The sequence below is a fragment of the Musa acuminata genome, chromosome BXJ3-9 (assembly GCF_036884655.1).
Source record: "Musa acuminata AAA Group cultivar baxijiao chromosome BXJ3-9, Cavendish_Baxijiao_AAA, whole genome shotgun sequence".
In the NCBI taxonomy this organism is placed as follows: Eukaryota; Viridiplantae; Streptophyta; class Magnoliopsida; order Zingiberales; family Musaceae; genus Musa; species Musa acuminata.
This window is the reverse complement of record NC_088357.1, coordinates 22,101,561-22,123,135: the sequence shown is the minus strand read 5'-3', so window position 1 is coordinate 22,123,135 and position 21,575 is coordinate 22,101,561. Positions and strand designations below refer to the sequence as shown.

The window sequence follows — 21,575 nt, the reverse complement described above, 5'->3', positions numbered from 1 at the left end:
AGGCGTCATCCTAACAGTGCGATGCCGAACGATTCCTTCATTTTTGCAGAATTCTTCAAAATCACCTTCACAAAATTTCATGCCATTATCTGTTCGAAGCCGCTTAATCTGTTTACCTGTTTGCTTCTCAATCAAAGCCTTCCATTGTTTAAATGTTAGAAAAACATCATTTTTATGCTTCAGAAAATAAACCCAAACTTTCCTGGAATAATCGTCAATGAAAGTCAACATATACCTGGCACCACCCTTAGATTGAACATGAGCTGGACCCCAAAGGTCTGACTGAATATTGTCAAGAGTACCTTTCGTTTTGTGAATTGCTGGAGAAGTGAAGTTGACTCTTTTCTGCTTTCCAAAAATGCAGTGTTCACAAAAATCAAGTGGCCCAATACTCTGTCCGCAAAGTAGACCCCTTTTGCTCAATATGCTCAAACCTTTTTCGCTCATATGACCCAAACGCATATGCCATAATTTGGTGATGTCAAAATCAGACAATGATGACGACGAAACTGCAACCGAACCTGTGACAGTAGTTCCCTACAGAATATACAAGCTACCAGACCTACAAGCTTTCATAACAATAAGAGCACTTCTAGAAACTTTCATAACTCCACCTTCAGCTGTGTATTTACACCCAAGGGCCTCTAGGGTGCCTAAAGAGATGAGATTCTTTTTTAAATCAGGAACATGTCTAACATTAGTGAGCGTCCTCACAATACCATCATGCATTTTAATTCGGATTGTTCCTCTACCAACATCACATGCGGCATTATTGCCCATCAAAACAATTCTACCATTACAAGATTCATATGTGGAAAACAAATCCCTATTGGGACACATGTGATAAGAACAACCTAAATCTAAAATCCATTCATTTTTAGACCTCGTCCTGTCATCAATAGCAGAAAAAATATTTCCAACAATCTCATCAGTTGCTATACTAACTTCAGCGGATTCAGTAGTTTTTTCAACAAATTTTTCCTTTTGCTTTAATTTATTTTTCAATTTAAAACAATCAGATTTAATGTGCCCCATTTTATGACAATATCTGCATTCCAAATTTCTATGTCTGGATTTAGATCTAGATTTAGATCTACTACTGTCAAATTCTCTTTTATCCATTCTCCCCCTAACAACCAGACCCTCAGCCTGATTCTTTCTACTTTCCCCAGTGATATTCCTGTCTATCTGCTCCTTAGATTTCAGTGCAGAATTAATTTCTTGATACAAAACTATTTCTTTTCCATAAATCAAAGTATCACGGAAATGCTTAAAAGATTGGGGAAGAGAACACAAGAGTAACAAAGCCTTATCCTCATCATCAATTTTTGCATCTATATTCTCCAAATCCATAACCAAAGAATCAAACTTATCAAGATGCGAGAGTATAGATATACCTTCAATCATCCGAAGCATATACAGACTCTGCTTCAAGTAGAGACAATTCTCCACTGTCCTCTTCATGTACAAGGCTTTAAGCTTGTCCCACATGCTCTTAGCCGTAGTCTCCGTAGCCACCTCCCGTAAAACCTCGCCAGAGAGATTTAGAATGATGCTTGATCGGGCCTTCTTATCCATACCTGCAAGCTCTTCTTTTGACATATCATCTGGAATGCTCTCGGCTCCCTGTAGTACCAAATCAACTCCGTCTTGAACCAGAATGGCCTCCATCTTGAGTTGCCACAAGCCGAAGTTGACATTTCTGTCGAATTTCTCGACAACAATCTTTGTTATTGTCATCGTTGCCAAAAGATCCCAGAACCAGGCTCTGATACCAGTTTGTTAGAGCTAGCCCCAGGAAATTTACCACAAGGTAATTTTGACAACCCAACAAGACAATAAAACGAAAAGATAAAAGCGAGACAAGAACACTAGAACACCAGATATACGTGGTTCGGTCAATTGACTTTGACCTACATCCACGGACGAAAGAGGAGCAAATTACTACTGCAAAAGAGGGACAATTACAAATGCCTTAGGAAGATGTTCCTAGGCCATAAAACACCCGAAAATACTAAACAAGAAAAACCAAACTATAAGTCCAAACTATTTAACTGAGTATGGACTTAAACCAAAGCAAACACTTAGGTTTTTCTTGTGGTGCATCTGACTTCAAAACCCAGGCCCTTATTTATAGTTCCAAGACGAGACAACAAGTTTGATTTTCCCGATGTGGGATTATGGGATTTGCCAAACTAACATATATATATATATATATATATATATATATATATATATAATTTTATTATTATTTTTCGTTTCGCCCGGTAGCGTGTGGTCCGCGTACCGATATGTCGTCGGACCGGTACGTACCGCCTGTACCGAGCGGTCTCATTCGGTATTGCCTACCTGTACGGGCGGTATCATTCTGTATTACCTACCTTGCTATAAGAAGTGTGTCTATCGAGTTTCCTATTAGTATAGGAGTACACTAACGATCCACATTAAATCTTTACTTTTTTACATTGATAATGGATGAACTTAATAGTCACTTACATAATAGACCACCCTGGTGTATATTATTTGCTGATGATATTGTCTTAGTTGATAAGAGCTTAAGTAGAATTAATTATAAGCTTGAGCTATGGAGGCAAGTTTTAAAACCTAAAGGTTTTGGATTAAGTAAAACAAAAGCTAAATATATATAATGTAATTTTAGTGATTCTAGAAATAGACAAGAGAATGTAGTTAAATTGGATAGACAATAGGTCCTTTTAAGTAAACGCCATAGGTATCTTGGATCAATTATTCAACAAGATGAAGAGATCGATAAAGATATTATTCATACAATGGAAACAGGATGATTAAAATGACGAGGGACGTTAGGAGTCTTGTGTGTTCATCGGGACCTTTAAGATTAGAAGAAAATTTTATAAGATAGTTGTGAAACCAACAATCTTTATTGATTTGAGTGTTGGACAGTTAAGAAAAAACATATACAAAAAGTGTGTGTTGTCAAGATGAGAATGTTGAGATGGATGTATGGAGTTACTATGAAAGATAGAAAAAAAATACTTTTATTTATGAAGAACTAGGTATCGATATAAGATGAGAAAAAATCATTTAAGATGGTATGAACATGTGCTAAAGAGCCTCCAGATATAGTAGTCAGAAGAGGTGAAATAATTAATATTAGAGGTACAAGGATAAATAGCAGAAGACCTAAAAATAAATTAATAGAAACTATAAATAAAAATTTAAGTACTTTAAACTTTACTAAACATATGGTGTTTTATAGATCTTAGTAGTGGCAAAAGATCCATGTAGCTGGGGCCTATGGCTTTGTTGTTGTTGTTGTAGTTGAAACAAACATTTTATGAGACATCTAATGATGCTAGCTTTTGTGTAATATAATTAATTACTTCTTTAGCATACCCTTAGATAGCTTTTGTGATATATATTTTATTGTTTCTAAACATTTAGGTCTTAGATGAGAAAAATTAAATAATTTACCTATTAGGTAATAACTGTTAACCTACCATTACCCCTATTTACACAAGTCATTAGGGATCAATTTTACCATCACCAAGGTTCACCTTCTAGATAATTATAAATGATAATACTTAAAAATAGTGGAGATTATTTAATTAAAGAAGAAACTATGATATATTCATTTGGAAGATAATGAGTCACATTATGTATATCATATAACAAAGATTGAAACTGACCTACTAATAGCTATGAAGATAATGATGGATTTTACCAGTTAAGCTAGTCAATTTTTCATATCCTAGAGGGACTATATTTTTCTCATTTCACACCTCTCAGGTCTATACAGATTAATCGTTTTACCCTTTCAAAGGGCAAATGAAGCTGACTGTTGCTTCCTCCATTAGTAAGCAGCGATTCAGTCAAGGGTTGCAATTTTGTACCCTATTGTTGTACCATTCCTTGCTTGGATTAATATATATTGACTATTACTTATGTACTGACACATGGTACACTGATATGTATCAAAAGGGGAAGGAAGAAGAGGAGGAAGATAAAGAAGGAAGAGGAAGGAAGAAGTGGAGGATGAGGCGGCAATGGAGCAAGGGGAAGGAAGAAGAAGAGGATGAGACAGTGGAGGAGCAGGAGGAGGAAGGAGGAAGAGGAAGGGAAAAGAGGAGACAGTTTTAGGAAAGAGGAGGAAGCCTACTCGAGGTCAGTGGGCAACACATTTATGGGATAAAAAAGGGATTGTGAGCTCCACACGTATAGAGAAAAGGGCATGCAAACATGAGCTCTAATTTGCCCGGTTTTGAAGTTTTTTAAAGTTAGGTTGGACCAGACCACCCGAAATGGGGGTGGTCCACGTCTAGGTTTGGATTGAGACCGAGCAAATTCTGGTCAATACAAAACAGATGAAAATGATTTCCTTGGTGTCATTGATCTCCATTTCTTGAGCATACATCGACTACTAGGTGAAAGATTGTTGCTTTTCTTTTTCCTCTTTGTTTCCTTTGATAGATGATGGACTATATTGATGTACCATAATAATGTTTTGATTTTTGTATCATATATCATCACTGCTTCTTATGAAACTCTTGATTGATTCAATTCTTAGTATAAATATGTAGTGTTCAAATCCATGCTATGTTAAATGACATACTGATTTCATCGCAAGCTAAATAATTCATTTGCATTCAGCCATTGAGAATTTAGCTAGAGAATTTGTTTTTTTTTTTCTGCCTTTTCTTTTAGATCCACTGAATTTTTTGGTTTGTCTGATTTTGGTGCAAGTGTGGGAGCTTATCTTAGATGTTAAATTTTCTTGGGGAAAATTATGTTTTCTTGGGAGCAAACCGCAAAGAGGCTGAATTTGATTTCCATGTGCTGACTCCTGTTTAATATTTCTAAGACTGAAAAACAGGAGACTTTTCTGATAGAACCTGTCATTCACATACATAGAAACTTACCCTCTACATGGTATTTGTCTAGTTACCACAATGACCACAAGTCGGATATAAATTCGCTAATTATGTCAATTTTATGAACCACTGGCATGATTCATTTGTAGTTATGTCAGTTTATTTAAAATTGTAATGTTTCTACTATATTTTAGATCTTTATTCTTTTTGCTGTTCCTGGATGTTCTTCTAAAATAGGATTCACTCAGTTGTTTCCAGATCTCTCATTGTCAAATTGACCTTTTCTTTGTCTGATCACTGCTGCTATTCAAGTTCTGATATGCCCTTTAGGTTCCTAGGTGTTTCTGCATTTTAAATGCAAATCACCAAATGATTTTTTATGATTTCCTTCTTGAGGAAGAATAGAGAGGCCATTTTAGTTTACAAATCGAATTAAAGTCGGCCATAATATTCAATTTGAATACTTCTTGGTAATAATTTGATGTGTGCAATTAGATAAACATGTTATTGCTACAAGTATTGTTCAGCATAGGACTCTTTGTATTTAGTTACATAAACATGAAGCCCATCTCCTTGGATGATGGGCAAGTAGTAAACATAAGGTTGCTCCATTGCCACATTTGTTCCATGGATTTAAGTTGCAAATAGAAGACTATCTGGCTTCCCTAGAGTCAGCCACCCCATAGCTGGGAGCCTTATGCATTGAGCTGGAACTTTGTCCTTTGTTTTTTTTTGTATATAAGTTAATACATTGGTCGAAATACCTTGCTCTATAGTTCTCTTCCACCCATTTCACATTGTTAAGATACTCTTGATCTCAGGCTGCTCTGCATCCTTGACAGACAAAAGTTTTGTACTGGATATATAAGGTTGTGTCTCCTTTTTTTGGGCTTATGATGTAATGTTTGAAAAGGTAAAACTATTTCATGCTATTGGTGATGCCTAGGTACTTTACGTAACATGTGTAATATGTTTTTAAGATTCCTTGTTTATCTCACTTTTGTTATGACAACTGTCGTATTGCCGTCTGTGTATCTGATGTATGTTTCTTCTTCCTGAGGGTTGCACTGATGTCTCTTCTATACCATCTTTGTGACAATAGCTGGTTTTAATATGTATGTACAGGCATGATAGAACTGACTTTAATTTTAAAACAGGATCTTTCTCAGCAAAGATCTGAGGCTATTCTTCCTGATGAGGGAATGATGTCAGTTTCTCTATTGAGACACCAGGTTCGATTGGATTAAACTTTTGAATAATATATTGATGGTTTGGTTGTTAAGGTACCTGCTTTGTGTTTTTCCCATTGCTACCTGAAAAGAGCATTTCTGTTACAGCGTATAGCTTTATTTTGGATGGTACAAAAGGAAACGGCCAGTCCACACTGCAGTGGTGGAATACTTGCAGATGATCAGGCATGTACAACATTTTGCCAGTTTATTTGTTATTTAATAATAGTATATCTTATGCAGTAACAAGTAATGATCCCATTTGGTTTCTGTCTATGTTTCAGGGACTAGGTAAAACAATATCTACGATAGCACTAATCCTGATGGAGAGATCTCCATCACACCAACCGTTGTCTTGCATGGGTAAACAAGATAGACCGGAGTCTTTACATTTGGATGATGATGATGACTGTGGTGATTTCTCCGAGATTAGTGGAGTAAAGAAGCCCCAGATTTCTGGTCTTATGGTGGACAGTGGATCCAAGAAAAGGGAGTACCCTGTGATGGCTGTACCGAGTAGGCCTGCAGCAGGAACTTTGATTGTTTGCCCTACAAGTGTACTTCGACAATGGGCTGAGGAACTGAAAACTAGAGTTACTAGCAGTGCTAATCTGTCATTTTTAGTGTATCATGGTAATAACAGAACGAAGGACCCCCATGAGCTCAGAAAATATGATGTTGTATTGACAACATATGCAATTGTAAGCATGGAAGTCCCCAAGCAACCACTTGTTGGTGAAGATGATGAGAAAAGAAAACATGATAGTCTCATCAGACATATGGCTGATAAAAAAAGGAAGGGTTCTCCAAGCTCCTTGAAAAAATGCATGAAAAATGGAATTGAAACACAGAGTGCATTGCTCAAGTCGTCTGTTCGACCTCTTGCTAGAGTTTGGTGGTTCAGGGTAATTCTGGATGAAGCTCAAAGCATTAAGAATCACAGGACTCAAGTTGCAAGGGCATGTTGGGGTCTGCGGGCTAAGAGAAGGTGGTGCTTGTCTGGGACTCCCATACAGAATGCAGTTGATGACCTCTATAGCTATTTCAGATTTCTCGGATATCAGCCATATGCTGATTATGGATCTTTTTGTTCCATGATAAAGAATACAATAAGCCGGAATCCAAAAAATGGTTACAAAAAGCTTCAAGCTGTTTTGAAGACTATAATGCTACGCCGTACTAAAGGTGAGTTGAAAATTTTATTATCGAAATGATTTTTGAGATGACACTACTGATAGATGGTTTTCTCTAAAATTAAATGAGGAATTATGAAGTTATCCTTTTTTAACTCTACGAGTTATTTGAGGTATATTACATAGATATCTTGTTTTTATCATCATTTTTGTTATTTTTCTTTGATCCCCTTATTGGTAATTTTTGTGCCATGTATATATTGCTCCCAGGAAAAGGGTATAACGTGATTAGCTCCTCCAGAAATCTTACTAAACCTTGGCTTTCATGTTCAATTTAACAAAATTTATGGGAGCCTTCTTATGTGCGTGTGCATGTGAGACTGTGTATTTAATTTATGCTTTGTGTACCTGGGTATAGACTATAGTGTTAGGATCGGAGCAGCACTACGAGGGGGGGGGGGGGGTGAATTAGTGCAGTGGATTAAAACTCGTAAGTTTGAAAACGATTTCGTAAATACGTAGAGATTTCGATTCGACAAAGAATGACTTGGTAAAAGTAGCTCGAGTAAAGTAAGGAGATGAAAACCAAAAGCTTGTTGCTATGTAAATAAAGGTTTCAGAAAGGTAAACACTCACATATTCAAGGAACACACCAATTTAAAGTGGTTTGATCAAATGACCTACATCCACTTGCGAAGCCTTCTTCGATGAGACTCCCAACTTCCACTAGCAAATCACTTTGAAGGGGAAGGACAAATACCCCTCCTACAACCTTTTACAAGTGGTTCACACTCTTACAGATTTTTCAAAGAGAAAAAGGGAGGTGAACACTTAAGCTATTGAAAACAAGACTTGCTAAAGACTTTGCTAAGGCTTTTTCTCAATCTTTAACTTTTTAAAGGTTGTGTTCTCTGTTGAGAATTGAGGGATATTTATAAGCCCCAAGAGGATTCAAATTTGGGCTCCAAATTTGAATTGCTTTTGGGTTTCCCGGTGCTGGCGGTGCCATCGCCTGAGGTTTCTCGGTGCTGGCGGTGCCACCGCCCAGTCCAGCAGTTTGCTGGTGGTGCCACTACCGGAACTCTCGTGTTCTAGGCGGTGCCACCGCCTAGACTATTTCAGCTCACTGGTTGGGCTCCAAACTTGACCCAAACCAGTCCGAACTTGGCCCAATTGGCCCCTAACCGGGCTATAGGATTAACCCTTAATCCTAACCCTAATTACATGCAAACTACGAAATTAAGACATAGTCATAAGCAAGTTTTTAACCGGCAACGTCGAGTTTCCTTTCGGCGAGCTTTTCGGCGAACTTCCGATACACCCTCGAATTTCTTCCGGTGGACTCCCAGCAGGCTCCCGGTCTTGTGGCGAGTTCAGCGAGTCTTTGGCAAGTAGCCGAACCTTCTTGGTGATCTCCGCGAACCTCCGACGATCTCTCCGGCGGACTTCCGAAAACTTCGGCAAGTCCCCGATTTCTTCTCGGTTGGTTTTGGCAGCACTTCCGACGAATCTTCGAACTCTCGGCGGACTTTCAAACACCCATCGAACTTGACTCCGGTAGACTTGTTTTATGTCTTCAAGCTATCGTAGTTAATATTGCACAAGTAAAGTAAAACTTCGATCTAGACAATTACTCCTAAGCAATTAATCAGGTTGTCCGGCATGTCATTGGTCCCTCGACGCTTTGTCCGATTCTTCGGCGCATCGTCCTCTCTTGCGGCCTATTGCCCAATCGGCTAGTTGACTCCGCAACTTCGATATCCTTGACGTAATACCTGCTCTTCTTGGCCCGATGCCCGAATCCACGACCCGAAGCCTTCTGTCGATACGTCGACCGATCCACCGGCCCGACTCCAATCTTCTGATATGTTCCTTTGACCCAACATGATTTTCCTGCTTTAATTGTCTCATCCTGATCGAAGCATCCGGCATCACTCAAAATGCAGATTAAATCATAAACACATATCAAGTGGTTTCATCATCAAAATACGAGATTCAACAATCTCCCCCTTTTTGATGATGACAATCACTCGATGACGGAGTTAACCTTAACTCCCGGAGTTTAAACAAACTCCCCCTATCAATATGCCATATTGATAGAACTATGAATTCAAACTGAATTCAAGTCATTGCAATATTCATCGTGAATATTTGCAACACATCATCATGTGTAACATGATAATACTTCTCCCCCTTTGTCATCAACAAAAAGGAGAAGTGTCACATTAAGTGTTTGTAATATAAGTTCTAATCATTTGCATGATAAACATAATCTTTATTTTTATCATCATGCAATCTAGCAATTAAAGATGTGTAAGTTTAGCAACTGATTGCTTCTTTTTAGGCTACAAGCTAGCAATTTTTACGATATACAAGTTTTGCTACATACAAGCTAGCAAAAATTTTGAAAGCAAATGCAAGCTAGCTTTCTTGTGTAAGCTCAAGATTCTTGTTTCTTATTGCAATGTGCAAGTTGCAAGTTTTGCTTATTGAGATAGGCAAGATAGCACTTTTGCAATTTTTGCTTCTTATGATAGGCAAGCTTGTGATGCTCAAGATAGCAAGCTCTTTCTTCTCTTTTGAGAAGTGTCATTTTTGCTTCCTTAGCAAAATGCCAAATTAGCAAGAAACAATGTTTTACATGAGGCAAGCAAACAATTTGGCAAGTGTTACATTTGCATCTTCTCTTTAGATGTGCAAGAAAGTAAGCAAGTTTTTACATTTTCTTGACTCGTGCAAGCTAGCTAATTTCTCTTTGAGATGACCCTTTACATCAATTCAAGATAGCACATTAGCAACTCTTTCTCCCCCTTTGTCATTGACAAAAAGAAAGGAAAACCCTTTACATTAATTTTTAAATCATAACAAAGGTAATATTAATCTTATTTGTGCATCATTATGTTTTCAAATTAAAATATGCACAATTTCAAAACTTTACATTTGTATCCTTACTTAATGCATTATACAAATAAATTAATCATTATGGGCCTATCATACATGATACATCATTTTGGTAACAAATCATAGCATTTATCAATATTTTGATCATGATACCAAGCATTCATCATTTAAAGCATTCATGATACACATTATATGCAAATATCATTACAATAAAAAGCAATTGCATGCATAATTTCAAATCATAAATGTTTCAAATCATGATGGTATTAATTTGTCATATTGCATTCTACCATGCATGATCAAAACTTCTCCCCATTTGTATTTCATGCATAATTTTATTTCATCACATTAGGAATATCAAGAAGAATTAATTGGGTAATGAGATAAATATTTTATGAATACACGGAATTGTATAAAAATCATATCATAAGTGTTTCATGCATTCATATAATCACATGAAGGAATATCAAAAAAATTTGGTGATGAGATATTACTTCATGAATACAATAAAATTCATATAGCATATCATGGTTTATTAGAATTAGTCTTCTTTTTGGTGAATAGCAAAAAGAATAGTAGTAGAGCAAGATCTCAATTCATGCATATCAACTATTCAATCATCAAAATCATGATTCATCTAGAAAATTCTCCTCTTTAAATATTCAAAGAGAGAATCATGATGAACAATCTTGATTTACATAAAGTTTCAAAACATAATTATCAAGATCATGAATACTAAAAGACCATGAAACATTTCGACAAATCTCCTTTTAAATAGAAAACAATCTTGATTCATTCAATAGAAAATTCAAATTATAATTACGAGAAATCAAGATCATGATTTCAATAAAACCCATTAAATTCAAATCATTTTCTTAATCCATGAGATTCATAAAAATAATACAAATGGATTCATCAAAGTCAATAAGATAGTGAAAAAGAATTTTTAAGAAAAATACTTTTCTCTATTTAGTTGTTTCATACAAGTATACCTTTGTCCTTTTTGTGCAAAAAAAATATATATATATATCATCGATCATTTCGAGTCAAAAAATAAATTGTCATAAAAACCATCAAGATTCTAATCATTATTTCAATCTACACATCATGAGAACAATAAATTTGCACTATAGACAATCTCATGTTTTATCATTCAAGCTAGCATATATTTTTGTAATTAGCAAGCTAACAATTTCCTTTTTCTTTTATAACAGTGATTCAATCATATCATGCGATAAACATATCATAATTACAAAGGAGTATTGAATCATAAAGAAAATCAATTTATGCATAAAATGTTCAAAGCATCAAGGTACATTTTCTCAAATTGTGGATATCAAAAAATCAAGAGAAAACAACTTAATTATTTATTTTGAAAAATGTTCTCTTTGATAAAACGAGAGAATCATGATTAACAATCTTGATTTATAAAATGAATACTCAAGTTATAATTCCGAAAAATTAAGAGAAACCGTGATTCATTTTAACAAATCTCCTCTTAAATAAATAATGTAAAGGATTCTTAGGAAATCATAAAAGAGATAGAATTTATTCAATCTTGTAAGAGAACAAGACATTAATTCATGTATATAGAATCTTGACTTAAGCATAAGAAATCTCAATTTATAAATTTCGAAAAATCAAGATAAAGCTCATTTAAATCATCAAATTAAGATCATTTTCAAGAGATTCACAAAAGTGATATAAAAAGATTCATTAATTTCCCTTTTTGAAAAACTGATAAAGTCGGAAAAATAATTTTTTTAAGAAGAAACATTGTCACTTTTTAGTTGTTTTAATTCATGTGATTTATTTCATACATGTATGTTCTTTTCTTTTATGACAAATAAAAACATGCATCAATATTTAGGATCGAAAAAAAAAACACAAAAATCATTATGTATAGCTTTTAAAATCTCATGTATAAAATCGTCAATCATTTTATCAAAACATTTAATATTTTCATTACATCATTATGCATTGGTTTCATTGAACATAATTTTGAATGATTCTTATAGATAACTAAAACTTCTTTAGTTTTAATTTATGTGATTGACTTTATATTAGCATGTTCAAATTTTGTTCTTATGTCAAAACCATACATCATGTTTGAAAACCAAAGACAAGGTTCATAAAAAATCATCAAGCCTTCCATACAAAAGCCATGCATCGTCATTGAAAATCAATATGGAAATCATCAAAATACACATTCTTGCTACTCAAGCACATACATAAGATTAATCTTACTAGGTGTACAAGCATTAGATTTATATCTAACATTTTATTGTATTAACATAAAACATATAATTTTCATTGTCATTTTCAAAATTATGAGCATGATCATACTTTTGCATTTTCATTTTTAAACGTTTAATTTTTAAGAAAATTGATTCAAAACTAAATTACAAAAAAAAGTGCATTATGAAAAGCATTATGTAATTTCGAAATAAATTAGGAGAATTTCGATTACCTCATCATTGAAAGCGGTTAAGATGTAGTTTGCCACATTGTCTTTCTTGATTTTCTCTTCGCTTTCGGAGGAGCTCAATTCATCCCAATTTTTGTTTTTCTTCTTGCGTTTAAAGCAAATAGTTTCGTTCTTTTTGCTTTTTAATTTTTGTTTCATTTGTAATTTAAGTTCACCATCACTTGAGCTTATGCTCGAGTGGTCTTCATGTGTTCTATGTCCCAAATCCTTCCTGTCCTTTGGAAGGTTGTTCTCAAGTTCCCTTTTTGTCACATTGTTCATTTCGTATGTCATTAAAGACCCAATTAGTTCTTCGAGTGGAAATGTTTTAAGATCCTTGGCCTCTTGAATGGTCGTAACTTTTGGATCCTAACTCATTAGAAGGGATCTTAAAATTTTAGTTATTAGTTCAAAATTAGAAAAATCTTTACCAAGAGCTTTGAGTCCATTGATGACATCCGTGAAACGGGTGTACATGTCTCCGATGGACTCACTTGGTTTCATCCGGAAAACTTCGTAAGATACACAAGAATGCTGATTTTAGACTCTTTCACTTGGCTAGTGCCTTCCTGAGTGACCTCAAGAGTTCTCCAAATATCAAAAGTCGAATCACAAATCGAAACGCGATTAAATTCATTTTTGTCAAGTGCACAATATAAGGCATTTATAGCCTTTGCATTTAGAGAAAACATCTTCTTCTTCAAATCATTCCAATGGTTCATTGGAAGAGAAGACATTTCAAATCCATTTTCGACTATGTCCCATAAATTCAAATATAAAGGAAGTAAGAAAACTCTCATTCGAGTTTTTCCAATAAGTGTAGTCCGTCCCATTGAAAAAGGGAGGACGAATGAGAGAGTGCCCCTCTTGAAGGCCGTAAAGAGCCATTTCTCTTGGGTGTTAAACCAACTAAGAAATAATGAGGCTCTGATACCAATTGTTAGGATCGGAGCGGCACTAAGAGGGGGGGGGGGTTAATTAGTGCAACGGATTGTAAGTTTGAAAAGGATTTCGTAAATGCATAGAGATTTCGATTCGACAAAGAATGACTTGGTAAAAGTAGCTCGAGTAAAGTAAGGAGATGAAAACCAAAAGCTTGCTGCTATTTAAATAAAGGTTTCAAAAAGGTAAACACTCACACATTCAAGGAACACACCAATTTAAAGTGGTTCGGTCAAATGACCTACATCCACTTGCGAAGCCTTCTTCGATGAGGCTCCCAACTTCCACTAGCAAATCACTTTGAAGGAGAAGGACAAATACCTCTCTTACAACCTTTTACAAGTGGTTCACACTCTTACAGATTTTTCAAAGAGAAAGAGGGAGGTGAACACTTAAGCTATTGAAAACAAGACTTGCTAAAGACTTTGCTAAGGCTTTTTCTCAATCTCTAACTTCTCAAAGGTTGATTTCTCTGTTGAGAATTGAGGGGTATTTATAGGCCCCAAGAGGATTCAAATTTGGGCTCCAAATTTGAATTGCTTTTGGGTTTCCCGGTGCTGGCGGTGCCACCGCGAACACTGACAGGTGTACTGGTGGTGCCACCACCAGACCTCTCGGGTTCTAGGCGGTGCCACCGCCTAGTCCAGCAGTTTGCCGGCGGTGCCATTGTCGGAACTCTCGGGTTCTGGGCGGTGCCATCGCCTAGACTATTTTAGCTCACTGGTTGGGCTCCAAACTTGGCCCAAACTAGTCCGAACATGAGCCCAATTGGCCCCTAACCGGGTTATAGGACTAATCCTTAATCCTAACCCTAATTACATGCAAACTACGAAATTAAGATATAGTCATAAGCAAGTTTTTAACCGGCAACGTCGAGTTTCCTTCCGGCGAACTTCCGGCGGACTCCCAGCAGGCTCTCGGTTTTGTGGCGAGTTTAGCGAGTCTTTGGCAAGTAGCCGAACCTTCTCGGTGATCTTTGCGAACCTCCTACGATCTCTCCGGCGGACTTTTGAAAACTTTGGCAAGTCCCCGATTTCTTCTCGGTTGGTTCCGGCTGCACTTTCGACGAATCTTCGGACTCTCGGCGGACTCTTGAACACCCATCGAACTTGACTCTGGTAGACTTGTTTTATGTCTTCAAGCTATCGTAGTTAATCCTGCATAAGTAAAGCAAAACTTCGATCTAGACAATTACTCCTAAGCAATTAATCAAGCTGTCTGGCATGTCATTGGTCCCTTGACGCTTCGTCCGATTCTTCGGCGCATCGTCCTCTCTTGCGGCCTCTTGCCCAATCGGCTAGTTGACTCCGCAACTCCGATATCGTTGGTGCAATACCCGCTCTTCTTGGCTCGATGCCCGAATCCACGGCCCAAAGCTTTCCGTCGATACGTCGACCGATCCACCGGCCCGACGTCCAATCTTCTGACATGTTCCTCCGGCCCAATATGATTTTCCTGCTTTAATTGTCTCATCCTGATCGAAGCATCCTGTGTCACTCAAAATGCAGATTAAATCATAAACATATATTAAGTGGTTTCATCATCAAAATACGAGATTCAACATATAGCACCATTACACACACAACTACTACTTTGCGGCAGTCACTGGAACTACTAATATTAATCATTCCAAAGATCTTCATACCCCCTTATTTTCTTCAATTCTTATATGGACAAATAAGTCAATGTTAGTTCAATATGGAACATGTGTTTATAGTGGGAGGTATAGAACAAATTACTCATTTGGACTTGACATTAATGCATACAGTTGCTTGGGTCGCATTCCACTTCTGGCTGAAGGAACATTTTCTGGTTTTCTTTACAGCTCTAAATATCTGAAAATAGCTTCAGTTTCCATTACTTATTCACCAAGCACACTTACTAATTATAGTAGCTTCATTTTACTTTTGTATTTTCTTGTTTAGTGACTAATTTTTCTTCATCATCATTTCATCCTCAGGCACTATGATTAATGGTGAGCCTATTATTACCCTGCCGCCAAAGATTGTCACTTTGAAGAAGGTGGACTTCTCGGAAGGGGAACGTGCTTTCTACACTAATCTAGAAGCTGAATCTCGAGAGCAGTTTAAGGTGCATTTATGCTTCTTGATTGTCTTTAATTGTTGCTTTTATGATGAATCCTGGTTTTTGTTATCTTAGTCAACAAGCTATGGACTTGAAGAGAAACCCAAATTATGAACTAATCAAGTTTGCTAGATTTGAAAGTTTAACTAGTGATGGAATATGGTTATGTTTGGGAACACATTTGCATTTTTAATATGCAGCTAGAGAAAGTGATTTTAGTAAATGTGTAGTTGTGAAATGCTTCGAGTGTTTGATAAGCAACAAGTGAAAACTATATTTTAAATGTGCATTGACGTAAATGGTGTTTGGTAAAACTATATTCGAGAAGTCCATTGAATATTTTGTGACAAATTAATCTTTTTAATATTTTGAATATTTATTTAAAAACAAATATATATATTTTTATTTAAATTAATAAGTAAATAAATAAAAGTAAAAAAATAATGTGCAATCCTATAAAAAATTTGTATGGCTCAGATATATAATAAATAAAAATATAATCATATAAATAAATATAAAAATCTTTAAAATTGAATAAATAAAATTTCATTATTTAGAAAATATAAATCATATTGATTTCTCACTAAATCATTTTGGCAATCTTGTAATTGTAGATAAAGCCATAGGGCACATTCAGAATTTAAAATTTACATTAGCATCTTGTAAATGTTGAAATGTTAATGCTACCCTGAAGTAACCTTAGCATTTGAGTATTTTCAATGCAGCATCCAGTTCGGATGCGACTAAAAAAAAGAAAATTATCAAACATCAATTTACATTTGAAATGTGCATTGAGCTGTCAATGCACATTTCAAATGTGTTCCCAAATGCACCTTATATGATCTTTCTTTATCCAGCACAATATCTTGTATATAGTTTTTATTCATAAATTTTGTTTTTATTTTAAATCTTTTAAAATATCGGTATGAGTTCTTGGATATGGTGTTGGAGAGGTTTCAAGTTGAAACTTTTGCTTTTTGCATGCTCAGGTTTATGCAAATGAAGGGACTGTCAAGGAGAACTATGTGAATATTTTGTTGATGCTCCTACGTCTTAGGCAGGCTTGTGATCATCGCCTTTTGGTAAATGGATGTAGTTCTAATTCTGTCAAGAGCTCTTCCATAGAAATGGTTAAGAAACTTCCTGAAGGGAAACAGAATCATCTTTTGAGTTGCTTGGAAGCTGGCTTAGCTATTTGTACCATCTGTAATGTAAGTATGTCATTTGTGATTAGTCAAGATGGATATATTCCCTGTCAATTGGAATCTTTATATAACTACAAATTTGTTTACATATTGATTTCATAACATAGTCTGTTTACTCATTTTAGTTACTGAAATATTTTCCAGATCGGGTGCATGGAACCTTGAAATACTGTGGTGCTTAAACATTATTTCAATTGAGTTCAAATATTCTTTCTATTGATGCATTTGCTAATCAAAGGACTATGCACAGTTTATGTGGATTACTATTTAATTCATATTATCTTGTCATCAATGCAATTCACTACTATGATGTTTTTTCGTTCTCTTATTTTTTTCTCTTTATTTTATAAAATATTTTACTTAGACACTTTTACACCATGACTCATTTTTGACACTAAAGTACAATGAGGAATGATGGCAAACATTTGAGCTTTGGTAATGCAAGGTAGAAGCTGTAATCAATCTAGTTCAATTTATTTCTCAACCTTATGACCAGAATTAGATAGATTTGATAAACTTGATCAAATTCAACTAGATTCTGTTGGTTTTGGCCAATTTCAATGGTTTCATAAGCTAAAAACATGTGATAAGTAGAAGGAAGAAGATGCTGAGGTGGAAGAAAGGGAAAAAAACGGAAATTTACAACTATGTTTATGAAAAAGAGGAGATATTTAGTTATTGATAATATTGTATTTTTTATTTGCTGTAATTATCGTGGTTGACTGGTATCGTTGTGTTGTTTATTAACTGCTAGAATATAGAGGAAAGCATGTGGAGAATAGAATGGGATGACAAGAGTAGCACTTGACCTCTTAATAAAAAAAATATGCCATAATAATAGGATGTCGGAATAATAATTTTAATTTCCACGGTCACTCTTCTCAAGTAAGATTTTCAATTATTTCTACTTGCATTTTCTAATATTTCATCCATATAATGATTAGAGTTGCCTTGAGCCTACAATGGGATATATCATTATCTCAAAGCTATAAGTAAACAAGTCATGGGATTTTTGTATTATATATAATTAATGCTTACTATAGTAATATTTTATACTATATGACTAATATTTGTTTTTAATATTATTCTCATAATTTTTATCTAAATAAAATAACAACAACAAAATCATAAGTCCCAACTATTTGGGGTTGACCACATGGATTTTTTGCTATCATTGATATCTATAAAGAGTCAGATATTTAGTTAAGAGAGAGTATTTATGTCTTCATTTATAGTTTCTGTTAAGGTCTCTTAAGGTCTTCATCCACTTCTCCCCATACCACTAATAGAATCATTCCATCTCTTTTAATGACTGCATTCGTTGGTTTCCTTATCACATGTTTGTACCATCTTAAACATATTTTTCTACTTTCTATTGTTTCAGAAAGCATTAAATATGCTTTTTTCTACTTTCTGTTGTTTCACCACACATGATTACAAATTTAGTAGTTATAGGAGAGATATATGACCCTATATCATTAAGATTTTATTATCTTTATAGGATCCACCTGAGGATGCAGTGGTTACAGTCTGTGGACATGTTTTCTGTAATCAATGTATTTGTGAGCATCTTGATGGGGATGACAACATCTGCCCTTCAGCTGACTGCAAAGTTCGATTAAATGTTTCTTCAGTATTTTCCAAAATTACATTGGTAAGTTCTATACGGGACTTACCTGGTAACAGTTGCAGCTCCAGCGGTTGCAGTTCTAAAATGGTAGATGCAGTTAAAATTAGTGGAAATAGGTCGTCTTCTTATTCTTCTAAAGTAAAAGCAGCTATTGAGATCTTGCAATCACTGCCTAAATCTCAATGTTCTCTTCCAAACTGCAACTCTGAGAAATCTAATGGAGAAACTGATGGCTCCTTGCAACATGGTGTCACAGTTTCACAGAGATGTTCTGTGCATACAAATGATGGAAAAAACTTTGATCTAAAGTGTCAACCATCTGAAAAGGCCATTGTCTTCTCTCAGTGGACAAGGATGCTGGATTTGTTGGAGGTTCCATTGAAAGATTCATGTATACAATATAGGAGGCTTGATGGGACAATGTCCATTGCTGCTAGGGAGAAAGCAATTAAAGATTTCAACTTGCTTCCAGAGGTCTGCAATGAATTTATGCAGTGCAATGCTCTGTTCATTTAGCTTTCTGAACCCCTCCCTTTTGTTTTTGTGCTGCATGTAATGGATGTTACTTTGTTGCAGGTTACTGTAATGATTATGTCCCTGAAAGCTGCAAGTCTTGGTCTGAATTTGGTAGTGGCCTGTCACGTTCTTCTTCTCGACTTATGGTGGAATCCTACTACTGAGGACCAGGCAATTGACAGAGCGCACAGAATTGGGCAGACTCGTCCTGTCACTGTTTCACGCTTAATGGTCAGGAACACAGTGGAAGATCGCATCTTGGCTCTCCAGGTACCATATCAGTGCAGCTGAACACTTCAATTGATTCTGATGCTGATTTTCTTATTCCAAAATTTCTTCAGCTTATGTAAATCCTTTCTGAAGAGTCTCCTGCAATGTGTGCTAGCAGAAGAAATTGGATATAGTTGAGCAAGTGCAGGACTTGAGATAAGCTTTTGTTGGTCTGCAAAACAAGACACATTTAGCTAGTTAGAAGTAATTATTTGTCCATAGAACTTCTTGAGTTCTAGTACTATAATCTTGAGAAAAGTTTTTCTATTTCAAGGTTAAAAGTTTCTGATTATGGTCTTGGCCCATCCCAGAGAAGTTTGGTTTCAGCAATTCATGTGGTTTTAGATGGTCTATTAGTTTTTCTATGTTTAGAGACTATAATATCAAAGGGTTAAGAAAAAAATTGGTTTACCAGAAAAGGGCTTTAGTTTGTAAAAATAACTAAAAGAGCTCATGGTTCCGAACATTTCACTTTAAGTGATATTCTAAATTTACCTAGCTTTTTGAATGATAACCCAAGTTTCCTGTCCTTTTCTCCTTTTTCTATGATTTGATCATTTGAAAAACAAGAAAAAAAGATGGGGTAAGAAGAAAGGTGCTGTCTGATTCTATTTTAAAAAAATATTCATTTGGTTTTAACAATAACAGAGCGTTAAATTTTCTGGCTTATGCTTGCATAGTTATACTTGGATGCACACATAGGACCAAGTTGTCACTAAAAGATATAAAGGAAAGCTTAAAATATCAAATTAGCCATTAATATTTTACTTCCTCTAGAATTGGTTGAGATCCAACTGAAACTGCTCAAACTCCTACAGACCTTGAAATTGTTCAAAAATCTAGTGGTTTCTAACTTATTTGGCTGAATCCAGTTTACTTAGTTGAAGCATTTTATTGATATAACCTCATCATTCAAGGTTAAACTAAAAGTGATTTTTTAATTTAAACAGGTTCAATAGATTTAGACAAGAATGTGATTGTTAGTTGCTGAGTTTTGTTTCTTGACAATTTATGGTTTGAAATGAGGAAGAGTAAGAAACAAAAAAGAAGAGTATATGAGTGTGAGAAAAGACCTGTAACAGCAGAAGAAAGAAATGTTTTCTTGAAGTCTGTGCAAGGCTAAACTGCTAGTACTTTTTTTAAGTTACCTTGTAGAGACAGATGACAAAATTTGTAGCTTCCACTTTCTTTATTTAACCTCCTTTCTAATAAAAAATATTGGCTATTTTGTTGATGTTAAGTTTCTCTTCCTAAAATAAATCCTATTGTGTTAGATCTTGAACTAGTTTTTATGGATATGCCAGATTGTTTCCTACAGAAAGGAGACGAGTGATATAGGGGCATGTAGGAGAAAATTTCAAGCTTTGATGTGTTACTCAAGTCTTAGTGTAGGGAGATTAAATAATTTAAAGTCATACTTTCCAAATGAATTTTTTATCAAAGTGGCCGTCTTTTAAAGTTGGATCCTTTTTCGATGCTTATGATCAAATGATTGAATTGTTTGCATGAAGTGTTGTAGTATTTTTGTTTACAGGAAAAGAAGAGGGAGATGGTAGCTTCTGCATTTGGCGAAGATGAATCAGGTACTCGCCAAACACGCTTGACAGTGGAGGACCTAAACTATCTGTTCAATGTGTAGCCCTCGATTCATTTTTGTACAGTTTTGGTCGCTAGCTAACCTAATAGCACTCAGAACAAAAACTGCCTGCATTGGATTCTCTTACATGACGTGCTCTCTGCTCTGGAGATGCACCTGAAAAGATCCTAACCAGCTTATCTGTGAATAGCAGCAATACGGACATTCCACAGTTTCTTCCTTTTTTTTTTCTTTTTCCTTTTTGGGGTCGTTGTGGTTCAGCATAATGCCTCTTCAGGGATATTTTACGACAAGGATAGAATATTTTTAGAAAATTCTATTGAATTCAGCATTGTAAATCTTTCAATGCCATTAGTGTTGTGAAAATTATTTGATGGTACATTTGTCTTAATCTCAGAATTAATTATAATTTGGATATTCAAAATTTTGCATGATATTTGGTTGCAAATGTGTGGCATCTTTTTGTGATGTGGCAATATATTTCCTCTGGATGTTGCTATTCCTGAGGTTGCTCTTATGAGCAATAAGGAATCGATCATTATCAGATTTTAACAGGGTAATTATAAATTTTTTATAATTAATTATGATTAACATATCGATCCTTATATTTATAAAAATAATATTGAGATTTTTATATTTACGAAAGTGAAATACTTAATCATAATTTTCCTTACGTCAATAAAATAAATTATACACGTTGTCACATGCAAAATACATGAAAAGAATAAAAATATAATTTTATTATATTTT

General features: G+C 35.1%; 1 protein-coding gene across 6 annotated transcripts in view; it reads left to right on the top strand.

Annotated features, from left to right (window-relative positions):
- LOC135649574 (helicase-like transcription factor CHR28) overlaps positions 1–21,259 on the top strand; it is a 29,640-nt gene extending 8,381 nt beyond the window's left edge. For 3 of the 6 annotated variants that reach the window (XM_065168069.1, XM_065168072.1, XM_065168074.1), the window contains 8 exons: positions 6,008–6,082; positions 6,188–6,265; positions 6,364–7,264; positions 15,483–15,613; positions 16,597–16,818; positions 18,314–18,916; positions 19,019–19,228; positions 20,763–21,259. In XM_065168069.1, coding sequence (XP_065024141.1) covers positions 6,008–6,082; positions 6,188–6,265; positions 6,364–7,264; positions 15,483–15,613; positions 16,597–16,818; positions 18,314–18,916; positions 19,019–19,228; positions 20,763–20,867 — 2,325 coding nt within the window. In that variant the 3' untranslated portion in view covers positions 20,868–21,259. Of the gene's footprint in view, positions 1–6,007; positions 6,083–6,187; positions 6,266–6,363; positions 7,265–15,482; positions 15,614–16,596; positions 16,819–18,313; positions 18,917–19,018; positions 19,229–20,762 lie in introns of those variants that run through there. The other 3 variants (XM_065168070.1, XM_065168071.1, XM_065168073.1) reach the window with 3 other exon arrangements.
- Positions 21,260–21,575: the final 316 nt, after the last annotated feature.